The sequence below is a fragment of the Prinia subflava genome, chromosome 9 (genome assembly GCF_021018805.1).
Source record: "Prinia subflava isolate CZ2003 ecotype Zambia chromosome 9, Cam_Psub_1.2, whole genome shotgun sequence".
In the NCBI taxonomy this organism is placed as follows: domain Eukaryota; kingdom Metazoa; phylum Chordata; class Aves; order Passeriformes; family Cisticolidae; genus Prinia; species Prinia subflava.
The window spans coordinates 19,142,091-19,162,469 of NC_086255.1; the positions used below are offsets into that span (position 1 = coordinate 19,142,091).

General features: G+C 44.7%; 1 protein-coding gene across 2 annotated transcripts in view; it reads right to left on the reverse strand.

Annotated features, from left to right (window-relative positions):
• Positions 1-2,073: 2,073 nt before the first annotated feature.
• The window catches only part of GBF1 (golgi brefeldin A resistant guanine nucleotide exchange factor 1), a 101,173-nt gene continuing 82,867 nt past the window's right edge, over positions 2,074-20,379 (reverse strand). The window contains exons 18-40 of one of the 2 annotated variants that reach the window (XM_063405752.1): positions 19,881-20,083; positions 19,336-19,459; positions 18,913-19,038; positions 18,239-18,321; positions 15,762-15,998; positions 14,727-14,820; positions 13,390-13,566; positions 12,868-12,932; positions 12,643-12,766; positions 12,000-12,071; positions 11,026-11,120; positions 10,428-10,581; positions 9,994-10,216; positions 8,582-8,745; positions 8,022-8,268; positions 7,427-7,626; positions 6,397-6,547; positions 5,920-6,050; positions 5,464-5,565; positions 4,773-4,886; positions 4,361-4,538; positions 4,023-4,160; positions 2,074-3,712 (exon numbers count right to left, since the gene is read on the reverse strand). In XM_063405752.1, coding sequence (XP_063261822.1) covers positions 3,426-3,712; positions 4,023-4,160; positions 4,361-4,538; positions 4,773-4,886; positions 5,464-5,565; positions 5,920-6,050; positions 6,397-6,547; positions 7,427-7,626; positions 8,022-8,268; positions 8,582-8,745; positions 9,994-10,216; positions 10,428-10,581; positions 11,026-11,120; positions 12,000-12,071; positions 12,643-12,766; positions 12,868-12,932; positions 13,390-13,566; positions 14,727-14,820; positions 15,762-15,998; positions 18,239-18,321; positions 18,913-19,038; positions 19,336-19,459; positions 19,881-20,083 — 3,489 coding nt within the window. In that variant the 3' untranslated portion in view covers positions 2,074-3,425. The remainder of the gene's footprint in view (positions 3,713-4,022; positions 4,161-4,360; positions 4,539-4,772; positions 4,887-5,463; positions 5,566-5,919; positions 6,051-6,396; positions 6,548-7,426; positions 7,627-8,021; positions 8,269-8,581; positions 8,746-9,993; positions 10,217-10,427; positions 10,582-11,025; positions 11,121-11,999; positions 12,072-12,642; positions 12,767-12,867; positions 12,933-13,389; positions 13,567-14,726; positions 14,821-15,761; positions 15,999-18,238; positions 18,322-18,912; positions 19,039-19,335; positions 19,460-19,880; positions 20,084-20,379) is intronic. The other variant, XM_063405753.1, reaches the window with a different exon arrangement.

Sequence of the window (20,379 nt, forward strand, 5' to 3'; positions counted from 1 at the left end):
TATAAATTTTTCCAGAGGAGTTCAACAGCTGGCAGCTATAGGACTGAGAGTATCTTCTAAAAATCCAGATCACTGTTGATACTTCCTGAAAATCTTTCTTAAGACCTTTTGAGTATGCTCAGGTCCAATTTTTAAATTGAAACTAAAAGCAGCAGTGCTTCTGTTTCACAAGTTTCAGTGCCAAATCTATGGCTTACAGCCAGGGCTTATCATTCCATAGGACTACTCACACTAGTAAGCTTCATACCAATGAGGAAAATGCCAGCTCCACAGTAAAGTGTTCTACAGGTACATGCTAAACCCCAGTACATATTTCTATTCTGTTTTAGCACTAGAAGTCCTTGATGTAAATGGAAACAGAAGATGCAGGTAAACCGAAAACAAAATGATCTCTGTTCAGCCTCCTCTGGAAAATACTTAGTCAGACCCTGAGTAAAAATGAGAAAGTCCAAGACTAGAAAAATATATGCTAGGACAAATCTAAGGGGTACTGTTGTAAACACCACTCCTCACCAGCAGCCATTAGTAGTATAACCAGCTTTTATGTAATTTAACTCACAGAGTTCAAGAGACTGATAAACATATCAGGTAACACATGCTACCTGTCCCTTGATTCTGATCTCTTTTCAGTTCAATACTTACCTGATTTTTTTTTCTTCCTCTGTAACATTAAACCTTACTTTTGCAAAATCCAAAGATTCAAAAAATCTTTTTCTGGTTTTCCAGTCCATTCCTATTTACAGTCTAGTGAGAACTGTTTAAAGTGCAATTCTGTCTTTCCATTCAACATTCCTTCCATTCTAATCCCACTTCCTGCAGTTCCCTTGGGTGGCTTTTGCTTTGCACCGTAATTGTCTGAGTTAAGATGTAATGCTCTCAGTAAAAGCTGTGTTTGCCAACACAGGTTAAAACATAGCATGTGCCCACAACAGCTATCTGAAAGCAGCTGGCAAAACGGGGCTTTGATATTAGCTGACACCACCCCAGAAAGTCAGAGGACCACCTGGGGATCAGAGGGCAACAGTCCTGACATTGAGGCACTTGACAATTGAGCAATGGTTTACTAAGAGTTAATAATCTAAAGCTTTTAACAAGCAGAAAAACAGAGCTGTAAATAGAACTGAAGACTCAGAAAGACAAGACAGAGAGGGGGGGTGGATACAGAAGCACCATGAGCAGCACAAGGACTCAAATACAGTAATGAAAACATCTAAGGGCTGGAAAGACACAATCTACAGGCAGTGGAGGGTGAGGAAGAGACAGCTGCAGCAGCGAAAATATTCCAGGAATGGTACAAATGGAGTTAGGGAACCAGGATTTATTAACCAGACTTTCCTAGTATGCACATTATTTTTCCATTATGCAATATTTAGACCTTTTCTCATGCAATTCGAGCAAACTCCCACGCTTTTAGCCCCCTTACCACGTCTGTAGGAGTCTCTTGGAATAGGGAACGCACTGGTGCCTCACACAGCTCTGAGGACACTATAGACAGCACTGTGCGGATCTTGACATGAAACAAAGTAGAAAATACCAGGAGGGAAGTGTAGTTGTTCAAATCCAGGCAAGAACTAGCCCTGGAAGAGGCCAGCATCTCTCATGCACTCTCCAACTCTAAGTCCTGTCCATAGAAACAAGGATTTTTTCTTCATCAGATAATCACCAGTGTCAGCTGAGTTGTCACCAAGGTCTATGTTCTGCCACCATGGTGAGATTAGCAGAGCACCTGCTCCTCAGCCCTCATCTCTGCCCTCAGTCCTGGTAGTGCATGAGCATACACCAATGTAACACCAGAAATTTTACAGCCCACATAAACTATTGCCTTCTGAAAGAGCCAATCTTGCTATTACAGCTCTGCTTTGTCCATGATGGGAACCATTCCTTGACGGCTAACCACCATTGCAGCCCCCTCCCTGAGCTGACAAGTCCCCCTGTGCTCCCTCCAGACAGAGCACTCCGTTGAAGGATATTGGTATATGAAGCCAAGGCACAATGTCTTGACAAGCAAACTCCCCTTTTCCCAAAGCTCTGAGCCAAAGTTCCATGACAGAAAAGGAGTGCAACACTGGAACATTCATTTACAGGATGTATTTATTACACTGTAAAAAGTCCATTGGATTTGTAGCCATTTACTCTGTATGTACACTGGTTGTATTCCCACACCAACTGCAGGTTCCTCTCCATACAGGATACACTGGCTTGGAGTCCCACCCATGCCCCTCCCAGTCACCAGGGGGATTTCCAAGATTGAAATTATTGTGAATTTAGCCAACTAGTCGAGGGAGGAGGAGGATCAGCAATGCAGCGCTTGCCAGGCAGCCAGCTCTGCTCTGGACAGGGGCAGCAGGAAGAGCGGGATCTCCTTGCGGCAAGATGGAAGCACAAGAATCACTGCCAGGGCCTCAGCTGCAGGGGCCTTCTGGGGGTAGAAAGAGATGGGATCCCAACAAGAAGATGCAGAAAGGTGCGATCTCTTCAGAGCTTCCAAGAGAAACCACTGCAGACCTGCTGGGTATCTGTCAGCAGGTGCCACAGATCCCACATCTGCAGCTGAAGAGGATGTTCTCCTAAGGAAGGGGCTGCTCACCAAGAGACCAATGCGTAGCGAGTGGCAAACAACACAACACAGAGTGGCCCTACAAGTGCTGTGTGAGACATGGCTGTGGTGTTCTGCTCTCAGCATTTCCTTCTCATCTGCTCAGCTATGCAGAGCCTTCTGGATTTGCCTTCTCCAAACAGAAAGGCTGATTACATTTACAGGAGCAGGGATGAAAGCCCCTATCAGACTTGCTTGCTGCTTAATCTGTATCTGGCTTGGGAATTGCCGTCATTCGTGTTGCAGGAAGGAAAGCATGTGCCAGCAGGCAAGCAGCCCTATGTGGCAATCTGGGAGCTGTGCTGCAAGCAATCCACATTTCTAATAGAATTCTCTACCTGCTGAACCCAGGCATGCCCAGATCCCAAACAAAGCAGTGCAACCAGAAGAGTCAGCATGAAAGCTAGGGAATGGCTGAGGAATTGCCCAGGGACTGGACTGAGTGATCTTGAGAGGCAGTCCTGTACTGCAGCCCCTCTCTGGTGTTACACCAACAAGTTTTCCCTCTTTACCAGATGAACTGGTGGCAGCTTGGTCCCAGGCTGCTGGGCACAGGCATTGTCTGGCCCCTGAGATTGCAAAGGCAGGAAGGAGACTGCTCAGTGGAACTGGGCACTCCTCCATGGAGACAGGGATTTTTGGGTAGATTTCTAGGTGATGCCACAAGAAGGGAGCAGGACAGAATGTGCTCCAGAGGAGCGTGGCAACAGCCTCTCTGCTCAGAGTAGCATCATCTTTTAAAACAAACATGCCCACTACCAGAGAACATTTGGCCAGCATCCTCCACCCAGAGAGCCTCCTCAGCAGACAGTTCTCCAGCACCCTCCAACTAATTGACTTCAGAGCTTGTCATCGGGTCAGTGGGCCGTGGAGTAGCTAAGAGGGGAACAGGAGAGGTGGCTTCAATTAGGGCTGGGTTAAGAATGATTGGAAGAGTCATAGGTGGCACCCCAACCTGCAGGGGAGAGGCAAGAGGCTGCAGGATGAGCGGCGGCTGTGCTGTCGTAGGAGGTATGTCTGTAACGGGGCTTGACTTTGTTGAAGCTGATGCTGGGAAGGAAGGAGAGGCAGAGGTGCTGATGGTGGGTGAGGCAGGTGCAGTGACTCTCTCAGAATCTGAAAGAAGGAAGAGACAAAATAGATCCTTACACAGGTCCTGACAAAGTCACCTATTAGCTCAAAACTAACCAGGGCTGAAAATCAGCTCAGAGACCTTTTCAGATTTGCCCCTTCATGCAAGGCTCTGAAGAGCAGGGGTCAATCACAGGCATTCTGCCCACCCCAAAGCCTCAGCAACAACTTATCCGTATGGAAGCACAACATTTCACAACACTAGACCTGGTCACCGGAGATCATGCTAAAGCAAGATCTTTTCTATGCCACCATGCTGGGAAAGTGATTCCAGAAGAAAGAAAACAGGACTCACCACTGACACTCAGTTCACAAGGCTTCTCCAAAGGAGCCACATGGGTGGATGGTCTCACATCCCCCACAGGAGAAGGGGGCAGGGTAGACACTATTGTTTTCTGATGCTGCTGCTCCATTGGTATGTTGGGGACAGGATCTGGGAAGACAAAACCTACAGTGAGACCACACACCAGTTCGCTCACTCCTTTCGCCCTCCCTCAATTTGCCCTTGTGCCAAGTTCCCAAGCCTCCTACAACTCATTTCATCAGCATCAAGGCATTATGGCAGCTGGGTACTGGACAAGGTGCAAGCACTGGTGCAGAACCTGTGTTCTTAAGGTTTCCCTGCTCTGATACCTTGGATGACTGTCTGTTTGAAGAGCTCGTCCCGCAGCCGAGGTAAGAAACAGTCAATGCGCTCCCAGGTGATCTCCCAGAGATCTGAGTATCCTGTCCGTGAGTCTGCACTGTGGAATATCCCAGCCGTATCCATTACGAGCAGCATATTCTTCAGAGACTCTGGAATGGCCTCCAGCTATAATCAGAGACAGGACACAGAACGGACAGATAGCAATGAACCAAAGCTCAAAACAGCTGATGGGCTGCCTTGGAAAATGTGGCCAGGGCAAGAAACCGTGGAACAAAATGGTTTGGAAAGGAATAAAAAGTTAAAAAAACCCAAAACCCCAGACCAAATCAAAACATTTTTAAATTTAGAAGGTTAAAATGCAATGAATGCTTGTCCAAAGGACTGCATCCAGCACCTTACCAGTAAGTCACTAGAGCCAGCATGCATGTATTTGTCCATAAAATCCAGGATTGTGAGCCACAGGGCAGCAAAGGTGGTCAGTGAGAGCAGTGGGGACAGATGCTGTAGGAACACCTGGGAAAAAACACAGCTACCATCAACAAGTAGTATAGGGGCTGCTGCTCACTGACAAGCCAGTCTCACAAATCTGGATTGCCCCTCCTTGTGGCAGGCTGGGAACATGCACAGGACTAGCCTGAGGATGCCACAGGCCTCTACTCTTCTGAGCTGCATGTGTGAAGGAGGGGATCTTGTCTCCTTTGTGGAAGGCCTCTGCAGTCTGCATCACTATGTCTTCTAGTCCTTCCAGACCTCTGCCTCAGGTCACGACTATCAGCTTGTGACACACATCATTTCACCCCAAGAACAGACTGTCTTCAACTAATGTTGAGTGAAATACTTTCCTCTATCATAAAGTCACAAACCTCTTCCTGGCAACTTTTCCGAAGGCTAGAATCATGGAGGCAGTTCTGGAAAGAAGGCATGTCCCAGCAGCAGAAGCTGGTGGACAAGCCCGGCACTGAGGACAGTCAAACTAGCACCCTGACACCTGTCCAGATCAGAGATGCTGAGAAGCAAACACAGCAAACAGTTCGGTTTTCTTGAGGAACATGGTTTCCCCTAAGCTTTCAGGCAGCAGAGGTGTGCTCACCTTGGAGAGTAGTGTTGAGGCTCTCATCCTAGTTTCTTCCATCCCACCAACATCAGCTGGGCTGATGTTCTCGAGTAGCTTGGTTAGCAGAGGGAACAGCACCTGTTGGATCAGACACATGGGTATTTTAGAGCTGAAAAATGACTGAGGAGATTTTCACAGACAGTCTTACAGAAAGACACTGGCTTTTGGGACTGGTGGCTTCCAGGCAGAGGACATGATGGAAGCAATTGGATGTGCACATGAGTGGATTCACTTCCATACTCCAAAAGGCCCTGTTGGAAGCCAAAGGAGAGAGGAACTTTTCACAGGACTAGAATAGAGAACATCTTGTCTGTTGCAGTGAACACACTGCTCAAGAAGACAGTGCTGAAGTAGGACAACACTCCTGCACACAGCTCTGCTCTTCATGACAATGCTGCCCCGCTCACATGCCCATCCCAGCCAGGCAGTTACCTTGTTGAAGCAGGACTCCCATTCCAGGGCATCCAGGGCCTGCAGGTCATGTACCAGGAGGGCTCGCTGCAAGTAAGTGAGTGCTTGCATTCGTATCTGGCGTCGGGCATCACAGCACAGCCAGGCAATACCTGCAAGAGAGGGATTCAGATCAAAGCCCACAGGAAGAGTGTCACATCCCTACTTCCTCAGTCTAGAGTAAAAAGTCTAGTGAAGATCAAAAGCTCTTTGTGGAAAAAAAAAGGGATTATACTTGTTCCAGACCACAGACTGGCAGTCTACTAACAGCTGCCAGCATGTTTCTGGATCTAACTCATCCTAAAGATGTTTTTCCAAATCTGATACAAGTTCTTTTTCAATTACAACAGACCTAAAAACAACCTATGCCTGCTTTTTGCAGTTAGTTCTTGGCTCCTGATATTTCCTGCCATTACTTTGGAAGTGTCTCTGCTCATCTCATCACCAGGATGGCTTTACCCTGTAGCAAAGGACACCAGCAGTTGGACCACAGTGTTCGGGAGTCCGCTGTGATTTTCCTGGCCGCTGTCTCCAGGTGTCGCTGCTCCTCTGCCCAGGAGCTGTAGATGCCAGCTGCTCGTGTGTGCAGGGTATGCATGAGGTCCAGGAGCTGCAAGTACACGGCACAGTAAGAAACACACAAGACTTTAAATTTTGAAGCAGCTCTGATCTCTGCTGTTCTCCAAACGAGGCTAATAGGCTCAAGCTACTCAAGCCTGCTTTCTGTATATACACAGCCATGCACAGTTATAGAGATGGTGTCAGGCCCTGCTGTCTGTGCCCTCCTTAAGTGGTCAAGTGCCAGGTATCTTCAACAAGATTTATGTCAGTTCAGTAGCCATGCCAATCCCATCTTTATCCCAGGCAGAGGGATAAACCCAGTGAGTCAGCTGTGCTCTCCAGAACAGCTCAAACTTTTTTTTCTTAACAAAAAAGGCATGTGAAGCACATGCAAAGTTCCCTTGCCTGTATGGGCACATGACAGAACTCTAGCCAGTTTACTACTGAACTAAGACCCAACATCCTGGCAGTCGGCAGGCCTGTGCCTTCATACCTTTGAAGTACCAGCTGTGGAGAAATTACTCCCTTAGCCTAGTCCTCTGTACTTGAATTCCAGTGCCTCAGCCAACAGGGCTTTCCCCTTTCGTCAAGCTCAGATGCCCTGTCAGACTCCCTGCTAATCCTACAGGAAGCTCATGTCTCCAAATGACCTTAATCCATTTTACCTACTACAGTGACTCACAGCTTCCCACCTCCTCCTTGCTTTTCAGAGGACCTCTCTCTCCATTGCTAGTCTGCTTTTGCCAGTACAAACTGCAGCTTTCCTCTTTCACTGCAGAACCACATACTGCCCCCACAGACACCCTCTGCCATCCAGTGCCCACTTATCCAGGATGCAGCCCTCCCTTGCCCCACAAAGAATTCCAGTGATTACCTAGCCAGACCCTAAGAATGGGAAAGGAGAGGAGGAAATCCTTGCTATACTTACGTCCTGACTAACCTGTAAAGACACAGTGTGGTAGCTGGCAGGGATGCTCTCGTCCTCGTCCTCATCACTGTGTGTGTGCGCCTGGTGCTGGCTCAAGACCCGGGATCGCCGTGTGGAGCTGTCTTTTGGCTTTTTTTTTAACCGACTGGATTTACTGTCATACCTGTGGCTCTTCCCCCTCTTCTCCTGGGACTTGTAGCCTAGAATGTAAAAGGCAACAACATTCCATATACAACAGTCCACTACAAAATGTTCTGCTTTTCAACGCACGGGTCAGCCACCTTTTGATATCCCCAGTGAAGGGCCCTGTCCTCTGAAATGACCACGACCTGCCTGAAGGGGACCCAGGGCCCCTCAGGAACAACTTTCCGCAAGAGCTGATACTGCTGTCTGCACATCAACGCCAGACCTCCCCTCCATCCCTGCAAGGGGGATAAGAATAAGGTCCCTGCTGCTAGCAGAAGACAGGACACTTTTCTCCTGGTAGACCATTTTCTTTGGGTTGGGGACTCATTCCATGACAGTATACTTCACACTGCTTGCCATCTGGCCACCCCAAGCTGAATCCTGGTTGACAAGTGAAGGGCCATCTTACCCCCATTCAAGCTGGCCTCCACGAAGATACGGATTGTTTTGACACAGAGCTCAAAGTTCTCAGGTGTAACATGGGCAGCATCCCGCACGATGAAGGACAGGGACTCGACACATTTCATTAGAGACTTTGTGTCATGTGGACCCAAATCCAGCCCCACTGTCAGGCTGTACTGGTTGACGAGAGGTGATGGACCCAGCCTGCTGAGCCCAGCAGTGGATCTGGAGTTGTCGATGTCATCTTTCCCCACCTGCAGGCCACAGCAAGCAGATAAGCAAGAGAGGATAGCATAACAAGAAGCATCTCATAGACACACTGAAAGGGCCTTTCTTCAGAAGCCAACATGTTTCTGTATGGTCCATTTCCCTTTCTTCCTCACTTGCCTCAAAGATTTATCCTTTCCACCTGTCTCTCCCCATCCTGCTTTTACATTATCAGCTCCCCTCAGCTCTCTTTTCTACTGTCTTATTCATTCTCTCACTACCACACCCTCTGCTCACTCACTACCACAACCATGGTAGGAGCAGTCTCCTTTGGGCACCAGAAGCCCACTGGCTACTCACCACTAGCCAGCCACTGTTCACGACGTCCACATCTGTGACTGAGCGATGCATCTTGCCTGGCTTGCCGTGGTCTGTGTACACCTCGGAGTCCGAGGTGTAGCCGCGGTCCAGGCTCATGTCACTTGGATGATAGGAGGAGGACACCTCACTGTCTGACTGAGCACCTGAAAGACAACAGGCATGGGGTTTAGATCAAAGCCAAATCGAGAACTTGCAAGAGTAACAGTGGATAAGGGAGGAGCAATCCAGATTAGTCAGATCAACATCAACCAGGAACCTCAAGTGGTTATTAGTATGTTCTACACCTGTCAGATCTACCTGCCCTGACATTTAGGATAACCTTAAATTTCACATGTCCCAAGAGACAAGCCCTTGCAAGGCACAAATTTAAGTTACTGATATGTTATTTAGAAGTAAAAACTCATTCTCTCCATTGTTCAACACTATCTAGAAACTCTTCAGCAGACAGACAGACTTGCTGTGAACAGGGTGCACCAGACATTTTCAGAAGGAGGTGGAGAGCTAACGTTTTGATGTGCAAGGTGCCAAGTCAAGCAGTTTGCTCTATCAGCAAAGACAGAAGCAGTAAAAAAAAAAAGAAAAAAGAAAGGAGAGAAATAAGAGGACACAGCTCAGCATTAATCAGAGGGCCATGTCCATAAGTGTTTTAGAAAACCATGCTTCTCCCATCTGTCTAGCACAAAGCATCAGGACCTATGAAAGAAGTTCTAGAAAAGCAGAGAAAAACAAAGCCTTCTGGAAAAGTCCTTTATTGCTCTTTGCTTTAGAAGTCTGAAGACATCAGCCTCAAATATATTGACAGCTGGCTAAAGCAAAACTGAACAATTTGCTGAAAAGAGCACCTTTCTAACACAATCAAGAGAAGTGAGAAATAGTGCACTGGTCTTGTGGGAATAGTTCAGGGACTACAAATGGATCTGGAAATACAATTTTAAAGAACAACTCATTCTATGAGAACCTTAAAATGGGGACAGAGAAGAATCAGTCCCACAAAAGAAGCAAGTATAACAGGAACAGCAGCTGGGTTTACATTACGTGCCCAGATAAGAGATTACGGTGCCCAAGGCACCAAACCACAACCAGCAGAAAATGCTCCTTGGGTAGGGCAAAGACCTCCTACAGCTGCCAGAACTGATATCAGTTTTCCTCCCACTGCCCCCCAGGGACTAGCACCTGGATTGCTGCTCACTGAGTAGGAAGAGATGGCAGAATAGAGACAGGAACAGACCATGAGGAGTGAACAGCAGGTGCTGGTCTTTAATCTTGCTAATGTAGTTTAATATCAGCTTTGTTTTCTTGCAGTCCCCTTTGCTAATTGAAAAGCTTGCGGAAGCAGCTGCTTATCTGGCAGGCAGGCATCAGATTTCCTAGCAAAAGCTGGCCTGTCTTACCTGTGTCGTTATCTGCCCTTGCTGTAACCTGCAGGGCTGCAGGCGGCTTCACCCCAGAGCCGATGCACTCCAGGAGGGTGAAGAGCGTGTACCAGTCATCCCCAGAGTGAATGTTGGCAGCGTTGGTCTTCAGGAGTTCATGGAGGCCATAGGCAACCTCATGGCTAACTCTGGACAGCACATTTGGCTTCATCATAAGTAAGATACGTAATGAGAGGAGAACCTGTCCAGAGAAGGAGACAAGAATAACAGGCCCTATTACTTACATTCCATTCTCGAGCAATGTACTCCATCTATTAGAGCTAGCTACAACTGCTATTTGTTGTTACCTGCAGCACAGACAGATTAAATATGGGTCCATTCTACAGCAACTGGTTTCCTGTGTCACTGTATAGCCACAAAATCCCAGTAACTGCCTTTCAAAAACCCCTTACCTGTGCACTGATCTCATCTCGACGGAGCAGTCGGATGGCCAGTCTCAGCAGCCCCACCACTGCCCTCTCCACCAAGAAGCAGAACTCCATGGCATGGACACAGAGATGATACAGGTGGTCTCGGACAGTTTGCCAGACACAGGTCACACGGTCCCTAGCCACAACAAGGAGGAGGGAAGGGATAGAACGAAAGGATGTGAGACAAGCAGGATCCAGCAACCTCTCCCACAGCTATAGACAATTCATTATTTCCTAACTTCAATTAAAAATTCCAGTTGGGATATACAAGAACAGACACATAGAAACAACAAAACCATCAAACTTCTTACTCATTACTTGCAAAGCAATCAGGTGTGAGAACTCTCCCTCTGGAGTTTAGTTTATATTCTTCAGATTTCAGGATATCATGTACTAATTCATGAGCTAATAGCCTTTCTGTTTGCACATGCTAGATTGGAATTGTTAAGCCCTGAAATTACAGCCACATGCTGCTTCAGCTGGCAAATCATGGACATAAGGAACTCATTCCCTGGACCAGGCAGCAGCTGCAGTAAAGCAGGGACATTACAGTGGATGTGCATATATTTCAAAGTCATACCTATTCTCTAGAACAATCCGTAGGAGCATCTCCAAGCAGAAGGCTGCATCTTCTTCATCATACGTCTCCTCATCAGGAGTCACAGAGATTAGAGCCTGGAAGAACCATGATATTTTCATGAACCACAAGCTCCCAAAAATGAGGAACCAATAGAATGCTTCAAGTCTGGCCAAAACTGTACTCCACTGCCTAGTGAGGTCATGCATAGTCAGAGGCATTGATAGAAAGGTCAAATCTATGGGAAAATATTTTTTTAATTATGCAAAATGTAATATTAACTTAAAAGATGTTAAACTCTGACAAAGTGTCTCAGATGAAGAGGAACTCTGATATCCAGCAGCTTCTTACTAATAATATGTGAAGTACAGAAAAAGCAGGCATACCTAAGAATGACTACAAATACTAGAGTATTCTTCTCAAGCCATCAGCTTCTACATGAAGGGAGAATTCCTGACATAACTGGAGTAGGAGCACAGTGTTCCCCCAGAACTGAGATGAAACTCCCCCAGGGAGATGAGCTTCTCTAGCCCAAAGGCTAATTAATCCAGCCTTATTATATCTCCCACGGCAGCCATACTACTTAGGGACACATTGTCAAATATTTCTGTACAGCTCTTGCCTCTAGAGTAGCCTCTTAGAATGCTCTCGTTAGGTACACAGCACAACTGAAATGATGAAAACCTTTAAGCTCTGACACAGAACTACAAATACTTTCAAACATTTGCCAAGAGTTCTCAAGGCTTTTAGAATGCATTCCTCAATTTAATGTTTTCTTCTACTGCCAGAGCAATTTGTGTCTGCCAGCACAGAAGTTACTTTTAACAGGTGAACTGAAGACTAGTTCCATATCCCAAACAGTTCCAAAGCCTCCTCTGAGGACAGAGGAGTTAAGTGAGTACACAGCACATATCCACTATCATGCATAGCATACTTGTTCCACTACTGTTCAGTCCCTTGCCCAATATCTCTCTCACCTTCATGAGCTCCTGGAGGGATTCAAGTTGGAGAAATTTGCTTTCTGTGATCAACTTCTCAGGATCACATTGCTGCAAAATACAGACAAGACAACTGTGCATCTGGGGGCTGTGGAAAGCATACAAACAGATCCTCCAGAAACACATCATGTTCACAGAAAAGACACAGATAGTTGTTATTAGCTGGAGGAAAATGCCTTCCAACCAGTTCGCTCTTTAACATCAATTACTTTTAATAAACCTGATCTGTGCTAGACAGATTTTATCAGGTAATTCCTCTGGCCACACAGTGGTCAAACCCCAGGTTCAGAATTTGCTGGCACCATATACCTTTACACTGTCTTGGAAAAGATTAGTTGTTTGAGAATTCATTAATTTGTCTTTAAATATAGGACTGTGACACCCAGGGCAGATCCCAGCCTGAGGAATCATTCCTGTTTTGATGTGCCTTTGTGCACAGCAGCACAAAAGACTGTTTAGCTGTCAATCCAGATATGATCCTCTGTAGTTTCTTTCAGTTCTCAAGTCTCCTGTTACCTGCAATCCTGCCAAAGCAGCATGCATATTTATGCTTCTGTTGCCTGTTACCCACACAGTATTGTCATCAAGAAAAAAACAGGTTCTTCTACAGCCTATAGGTTACCTTTATGCATTCCAAAGCTGCTCGCTTTGCCTCCTGTGTTTCCGTAGATGGCCCTCTCATACCAGATTGCTCTGTCCCACTGAGCGTGAGCCAGCTAACAAAACTCAGTACTGTTGATTCACCACTGCAAATCAGAAGACACCAGCATCAGTAAAAAAACAAGAAATCATGTTATTTTCCAACCTTGATACAGAAAAGACTGCCTGGGACATCCACGCCACTCACCGGTTAGATGGTGTCTCCTCACGCTGCAGATAAATTTTGCCATTAGGATCCACAAAGTCTTCAACCTGGAACACAGACCAGGACATGTATCTGACCAATTGTCCACTTCTTCATAGCCTTCCTCCCCAATCCCATTATATTGTCTGTGCAGTCAAACCCAGCTCTTCACTCCTCTATCCTACCAGTAAAGTGCCATTCTCATCTAACACCAGTGCAGTTGTCTAGTACTTCATGCCTACAAGCGTGTCCCTCTTCTGCACAACATTCAAAATCTGTTCAAGTAAAATAAATGCTGCAATTCCTCAAATCTAACAAGAAATAAAATGAGAAAAAATTAAACAAGCTACAAAAGAAGCTGCACATAACTTGAACACTATACCCTTCAGAGGCTTCTAAGTTCTGTACACACTTAACCAAAGCCAGGCCTTTGAAAGAGAGCTCCTGCTTTTGGAGCTGGATCTGAAAAGCCAGCTTCCCACTCCCCTAACTCATCAGTTTATCCACCAGCCAGCTAATTATTACCTCCACCATGGCCTTGGGCAGCAGCTCTGCTCGGAAAAGCTGCAGCATGGCCTCCATGATGTTTTTCCAGCCCTCTCGCAGGATGTCACCATGGCGATGGGCCAAGTGAAACACTGTCTTTGCTGCAATATGGGCCTTGGGATTACTTCCAAAAACAGTGGGCAGGTTCTCAATAGACTGCAGGAAAGAAGAGGCGGTGGCAATCAGTCAGAAAGAGATGTTTTCAACAGAAATTAGGGCAGATGCTTCAGAACTGGTTCTGGGAAGATAACAATTCTCTGTACTTGGATAACTCCTCAGCTCACATTCACTTAGCCCAAAACAAGGAAAAGGTAGCTCACCTGATACAAGCTGGATCATTGAACTACCTAGATATAACCCCTCCAAGAATGACAACTCGGAACATTTTGAAAGTGCATGCTGAAAACCCACTGATTTATCCTGCTACAGGAACTCAGCTCAGGATCAAAGCCTGGTACAAAAAGTACAAAGATGTGGTACAAAAAGTACCACATCTCCTCTGGAAGCAGCAGTTACTCTGCCATGTTGTTAGAGAAGGAAACTATGGCCAAAACCATTACTGACTTGTAAAATTGCTCCTACCACTACCTAACAGCAAGGTTCAAAGTAATTCAATCCTAACATGAAGTCTCTGCCAAAGATTGCTGGATCTCAGATCCTCATAATCTGTTCAACACACTCACAGCTTTTCAAAATACAAAAAGTGTACGAAGTCATTGAAACCAACCAAGCATACACTGCCAAAACAAGAAAAAAAACAGCAACCATGTGAGCTAATTTCAAACAGTGTAACATGTTCCATGATTCTGCAGTAACTTAAGGTCATTGCAATCTTCCTTTTGACAAGAGACAGGCTTTGACGTTCTCTTGTTTATGTGGACAAAATCCTTACTTAACCCTTATTAACTTAACATAGTTATTTTGGAAGTACATCTCACAAAGCAGTCCCCCTTGGCATTGCATAAACCCTGTAACAGAATAGACAGTATCTGAAATGTATGAACTTGCTAGGGATCACAAAGAGAGCTAAGTCTCTTCAGATCAAATAGGTGAATTAACAATTCTACATCAAGGCATTCTGCTCTGCACAAACTGACACTTGTGAGTAAAAGAAAATCTGCATATTTGGATCTGTCCTATGGAAGTCCCACTTCACTACACATTTCCCATTACCTCCTCCAGAAAACTCTGGGCAGGGGCTCATAGAGACCTACAGATACAATGATAACTAAAATACGCAAATATTGCTGCTTAACTGAGGAAGAGAACTCCAGTGTAGTAAAAGTCATGCTTCTTTCCCCTCTTTGCAAACTTACCTCACTGCTGAGAGCTGTAAACTTGCAGAGAGAAATTATGAGATTGTCAAACACATCACTAAGGCCATAGTGAGCAGAAATCATTGCACATTTCCTGGGAGAAGAAGAAAATAGAAAATAATGTACTAAGTCAGCACAGACAATCAGGAGGGTCAGCCTAATCACACACAGACAAGTCTGTCTATAGGACTGCAAATCTAAGACCCTCTCTGTTCCATTTTAGACCTTCCTCTCCATGCATTCATAATGAATGCTTATGTATAGAAGTCTACTATTATTGCTTAAATAAGCTCAATCCTTATCCATAGATACTGATATTTGTCTATGCTCATGCAAGGATCACTTTAAAGGAGTGAGTCCAAACAGACAGACCCTTGCACTTGAGCATTATATCCAACTTCCTGTCCTGATATAAGAGGTTGCTGAGATTGGTGGTAGTGTTGAAGTCCAGTTTCCAAGATATTATGGCTAGTGCAGTGTATTGACAAAGCTTTAAAACTATGCTTAAAGCATCATTTGGTCTGATCTAAGCATGACCAAAGATCAATCCAATTGAGTTGCTCACAGATGGCAAGTTTTTTGCCTCCTGGTCATCTGGGAAGGAAAAGAAAATCCCCCACTGCATTCAGCCACAGCTATGGACTCATGCACATGAAAAGTTTTGTCCCTACATCAAGATTTTGTCAGCATCACTGTACCAGTTGAGTGGCTTCCCTCCTCACTTCTAAACAGCCTAGCTGTGCCAGCAGGTCCTTTAAATGTAACCAGATTGGAGTTTAAAAATATGTACCCCGGGTGCTTTGATTTATTACAACAGCAGTCAAGCTAAACAGTGACTGACAAGCCAGAGAGACCAAGATGGGATGAAATGATATAAATAACAGAACACTAGAGGATTGTAGATCATAAAAAAAGTGCTTTCCAATTGCTAGGAAAAGCAACATTTGATGTTCACTCTGATGTCTCTCTAGCAGATAAACAGGATCCAATGGTCCCACTTTTACTCTTCTGGGTCTTTATCAAGGTAAGAGTTACCTGAAACCAGAGATAGCCTTCTGGATTATTGTTTCCTCTAAGCTCTTGTCAAAAACATAAGAAAGTGCTGCAATGGTGGGCCCCCATGTCATGGTGAAGAGGTCATGGTCATAGCTTCCAGGAGGGACGTGGAGAAATATTCCCTCGTCAGTGGCACCACGATGCAGCAGGACATTCCAGATATAGTTTTCCTTCACCAGACCTGTCTGTTCTTCTGGCATCACTATCTCATCATTTCTACAAGGGAGGAAAGCAGAAAGATTGAATTTTTCATTCTGAGCCAAACCTAACATTTACACAGTGCCTTTCATTACGTAGTCCCAGAGCTAAGCAATACCTGTTCTGGAATGATTTTGCCAGCTCCTGAAACATTCTGTTTTCCTAGGCCTCCCTGCTTCGCTTGCCCTTCTTAGATATCCTGAATATAAAGTCTGGTGGTTCTCAGAACCACACAGCAGCAGCTGTGTAAGGTCAGTACTGAAGAAGCAGGTACCTACTGCTACAAGTGCAAAACACAACACATACTGCCATTAAATGATGGGAAATTCTGGACAGCACACTGGCAAAGCTTCAGCCTCCATTCAGCTCTCAACCTGTTAAGAATGCTCTCTTTGTATCATTAATCCCAGTTAAAATTAAATTGTTACATTGCTGCAGTCACCAGTAGGCAAGAGTATATTTGCATAAGAATAATGGAAATATTCATGCTATGCCAAAATCAAATATTAGAAAGTAAAGTAGTATAAAATTAAAACAAGAAAACAAAAGTATGATGGATGATTTATAACCAGGGTACCACAGCTCCTTACTCTAACTTGGATGAAGCTATACAGTAATAAAACAATTATGATTAATCCCCAAGTACTGCTTGCAATCCTAGACTAAAACATATAAAGCCTCAATACATACTCTTCTAGACTTGAGTATCAATGCATAAGAGAAAATCCTCTGCAAATGACCAACTAAGTGAATGAGAGCCTCAAAGCCACTAAGAATAGCAGATTACAGCCAATCTGAAGAGTTCTTTCTGCAACAATCAAAAAATAGTTCAATTGCCAAAGAGGCAATTTTCATGTGCTAACAACAACTGCAAAAACTGCTCTTGATTTATGCATAAGAAATGAGCTCTTCTCAGTTTCAGGTGCTGGCATATTTTGACAAGAGCTGTTATTACTGGGATAATATAGAAAGTAAGTTTACTGTAAACGGTGCATTATTTCTAAAATTTAATATATGATTGAAATTAACAGGAGCAAGTGAATGGGTTTACTTGGAAGGTTTCAGGAAATGAAAATGTGGTCAAAAGTGAAATGCTAAGACCCTAAAGAGATCACACACTACTTCATACAGATTGCAGTCTTATTTTTTCCCCTAATAATACAAATAAACAAATAGTTCCTCAATCTCAACTATGACTCTGGGGCAATTTATCTGAGATGGAACAATGCTGAAATGATACATCAATTATTCTAACCATAGAACATACCGGAAAAGCCAAAATATCTGGTGAAGGGCGGATAAAGGGAAATAGACTGGGATAGAGGCACTGGGTGACAAAGATATGTGTATATGCTCAGTGTGCTGTTCAAAACATTAAGAATATCCTCAGGGGAGAGAGGCCAATCAAAAGTTTGAAAAGTAGAGCTATGTCTTGAACTTCCAGATATGCAGTACAGGCATCATCCCACCTTCCTGGAGAAGGCTCAAAAGGGAGGGTCAGCCTAATGACACCTGCTTCCAGCACCAGCTACTGCCTGCCAGTGCAGATGGAAATCAGCTGAGACTCAGTGACATCCTGTCTGCTCAGAGATGTAATCCTCTCAGCTCCAAATTGCCTGGGCCTGGATTTACTGATTTACTGATTTTTGAGCTATTATTAAAGCTTCCCAGCCAAAGCTAGCTTGTGCACTAAAGGACCTCAGCCACCAAGAACTCTCCTCAAGTACTGCTCTGTGTGCCAAGAGCTTCAGGAGCAGCAGAAGAGGCTGGTGTAGACAGCAGCATCTGAGGAGCTCAAAAGCAAAATATATTAAACAGAGACCTGGACATATTGTGTCAGGGCACAAGTGCTGCAGTGGGGATGAGATTGTCTCTTGAACCACATAAAAAGTCCAAAGGCCTGGTCTGGAGAACAGAGCCTTCTTAGATAGTCTGGAGAACAGAGCCTTCTTAGATACAGCATTTCTCATGTGCTGGTCTTGCTCAGCCATTATGTTCCATATTCATAGAAGTAACATATTTTTTAAAATCTATTTTAAGAACTGAATTAAACTACCATGGCAAAAATCCAAGATACAAATCCAAATGTAATTGCTGTGACAGGCTTGTTTACTACAGCCTCACATGGAGCTGGAATTTGGTCTACGGCAAACAGGCACATGACTGGTGAGTCTCTCTCCATATTCTCCAGATATCTCACTGACCCAACAACTCTACTTTGCTCTCTGAATACATGGAGATGGCAAGTTAAGTCTTACTTGATGGCATGATACATGTCCTCCAGGATGTCCTGTTCAAAGTCTTTGCCTCCATTCACACCTTTCAGGTTCTTCCGAAACTCCTGAAAGAAGTTACACCAACATTAATTCCTAGTATCTCCAACTTCAACTGTTTGGCTAAGATCAGTACTCCACTTGTTTTTCATGGGGCCAGAAGGAAATGTTCCTGCATTCTTCAACATGCAGACTCAAAATTCAAAGGTAACTGTTATTCCTAGTGGGAGCAGTGTGCACTGTCTCCTGTCTATTCTCACAAGGAAAGAGCAGAGACACAACACGTGCTTAGCTGAGGCTGGGCATCAGAACAGCAGCCTGTACCACTGCACTGGCACTCACATGACTTGAACCCTCTAGAAGCCCACAGCAGTACAACAATCTTCATGTTACTATGCCTGAGAATACAGATTGCTCACACACACACAAGCCTCTTGAAGAATTTGCTAAGTTTTCTGGCAAGCTCCTGTTTCTTCAGGCTGTCTCTTGCCTACAGCTACTCTCTCAAAATTGTACCCAGCTTTGGTGCTGCTCTCCAGCTTACTGTGTAACACGAGTGAAGAAAGCCAAAGAAAAGAGACAATGCCACTGAGATAAAAGGAGGTACTACACTGTTTTCAAAACCACAGAAGACAGACGCCTGCACTGGAAACACCCACCTCCAGAGTCATTGGGACATTCTGCTTGCGGACATTGTGGTTGTGCTGGTCAGTGTTCAGCATGATAACTGCATAGGCCAGGGCAAAGCAGGCATCACTATTAGCAAACGGAGACCCATTTGATTTCTGAAAGGCAAATACATGCACAAATTAGTCCTACAGGAACAGCGATACCAGTGAGCAAAACAGCCATTTTCCTAACCACAGTACTGAATCATCTCTGGGACAAACAAAAATCCCAGGTTTTGGGTCCAGCTTCTAAAAAGCAGCCCAGGAATATATTTACCACTGCCAGATCCTACAAAACAACAGCTGCTGCTTGTAGAGCACAGTTATATAGGCCATTTGATCTGACATGTCTATCATGGCAAGCAGATGACAAGAAACAATGCAGTTTTGAGCTTTCTGCCACCAAGTACACACCCTCCAATGTTCTGTGAAGGCTTCTAGCAATCTCTGAATTACAGGTGCCTCTCCTGGTAATCTGAAGGCCTCTAGATAAAGTCGTAAGGCTTCATCCAGCCTTAAACCTTGGAAGCTGAAAGTCCTGCAAAAACAATGAAATGCAAAGAGAAGCTGAAACAGAATGGGAAAGGTAGGATAAACTTAATAACTACAATCTTGTTTGCTTAGACAGTAGAGAGGAGGGTGAGAAGAAAAGAAATATACCATGAACAGCCAAGAAACAAGAAAAGAGAGTCAATAACCCTAGAAGTGATTATGTATGTAATTATCTCTCCAGTCTTCATGGAGACGGGCCCTGCTGAAAGGTGCTCAAATATCATACTCTAATATATCTAAGGTGTTACCACATGCAAGAGATGCACACCATTAAGACATGGCACTACAGAGAGAACCAAATAATAGAAATCCAATGCCTCCAGGAACTACCATTCTACCGCATTTTTTATTACTAAACTCTTAACTTTCACTGTTTCCTGACTAACGAGATACAGAAACATACTTACCCAACAAAGCTTTCCAGCAAGTCTATGTTCTTACGGTCACTCACAAATTCCCCAATCATCTTTTTGTCCAGACGGGGATTTTCCCGTAACCACCTGGCCACTTCATTGTTGTCAATGGGAGTGGCAAGAAGGTTTTTCTCCTGCAGAAACTGTATCCCCTTCTTTGGCTTTTGGTTGAACTGCTCTGTGCCAGTTATCAGGAGCTGCAAGAGACATTCTGATAATTAAAGCTTGAAGTGTATTTACTTTAGACTGTTCTTAGCATTTGAACCAAAAACAAAACAGAAGAAAGATCAACCTCAGCATGATCAAGTTTACTGTACTGTGTAATCCAGAAAAAGGCTAATGAAGGACAGAAAATCTGCATTCATCACGAGGTTTCACCATCAAATAATACTGGACAGAGTAAGCATGAGCTGCCATCTCTGAAAAGTTTTAATGTCTAATCAAGCAATAAGCTCTGCTACTTCAAATGCCTCACCTGCTTTCATTTGTAAAC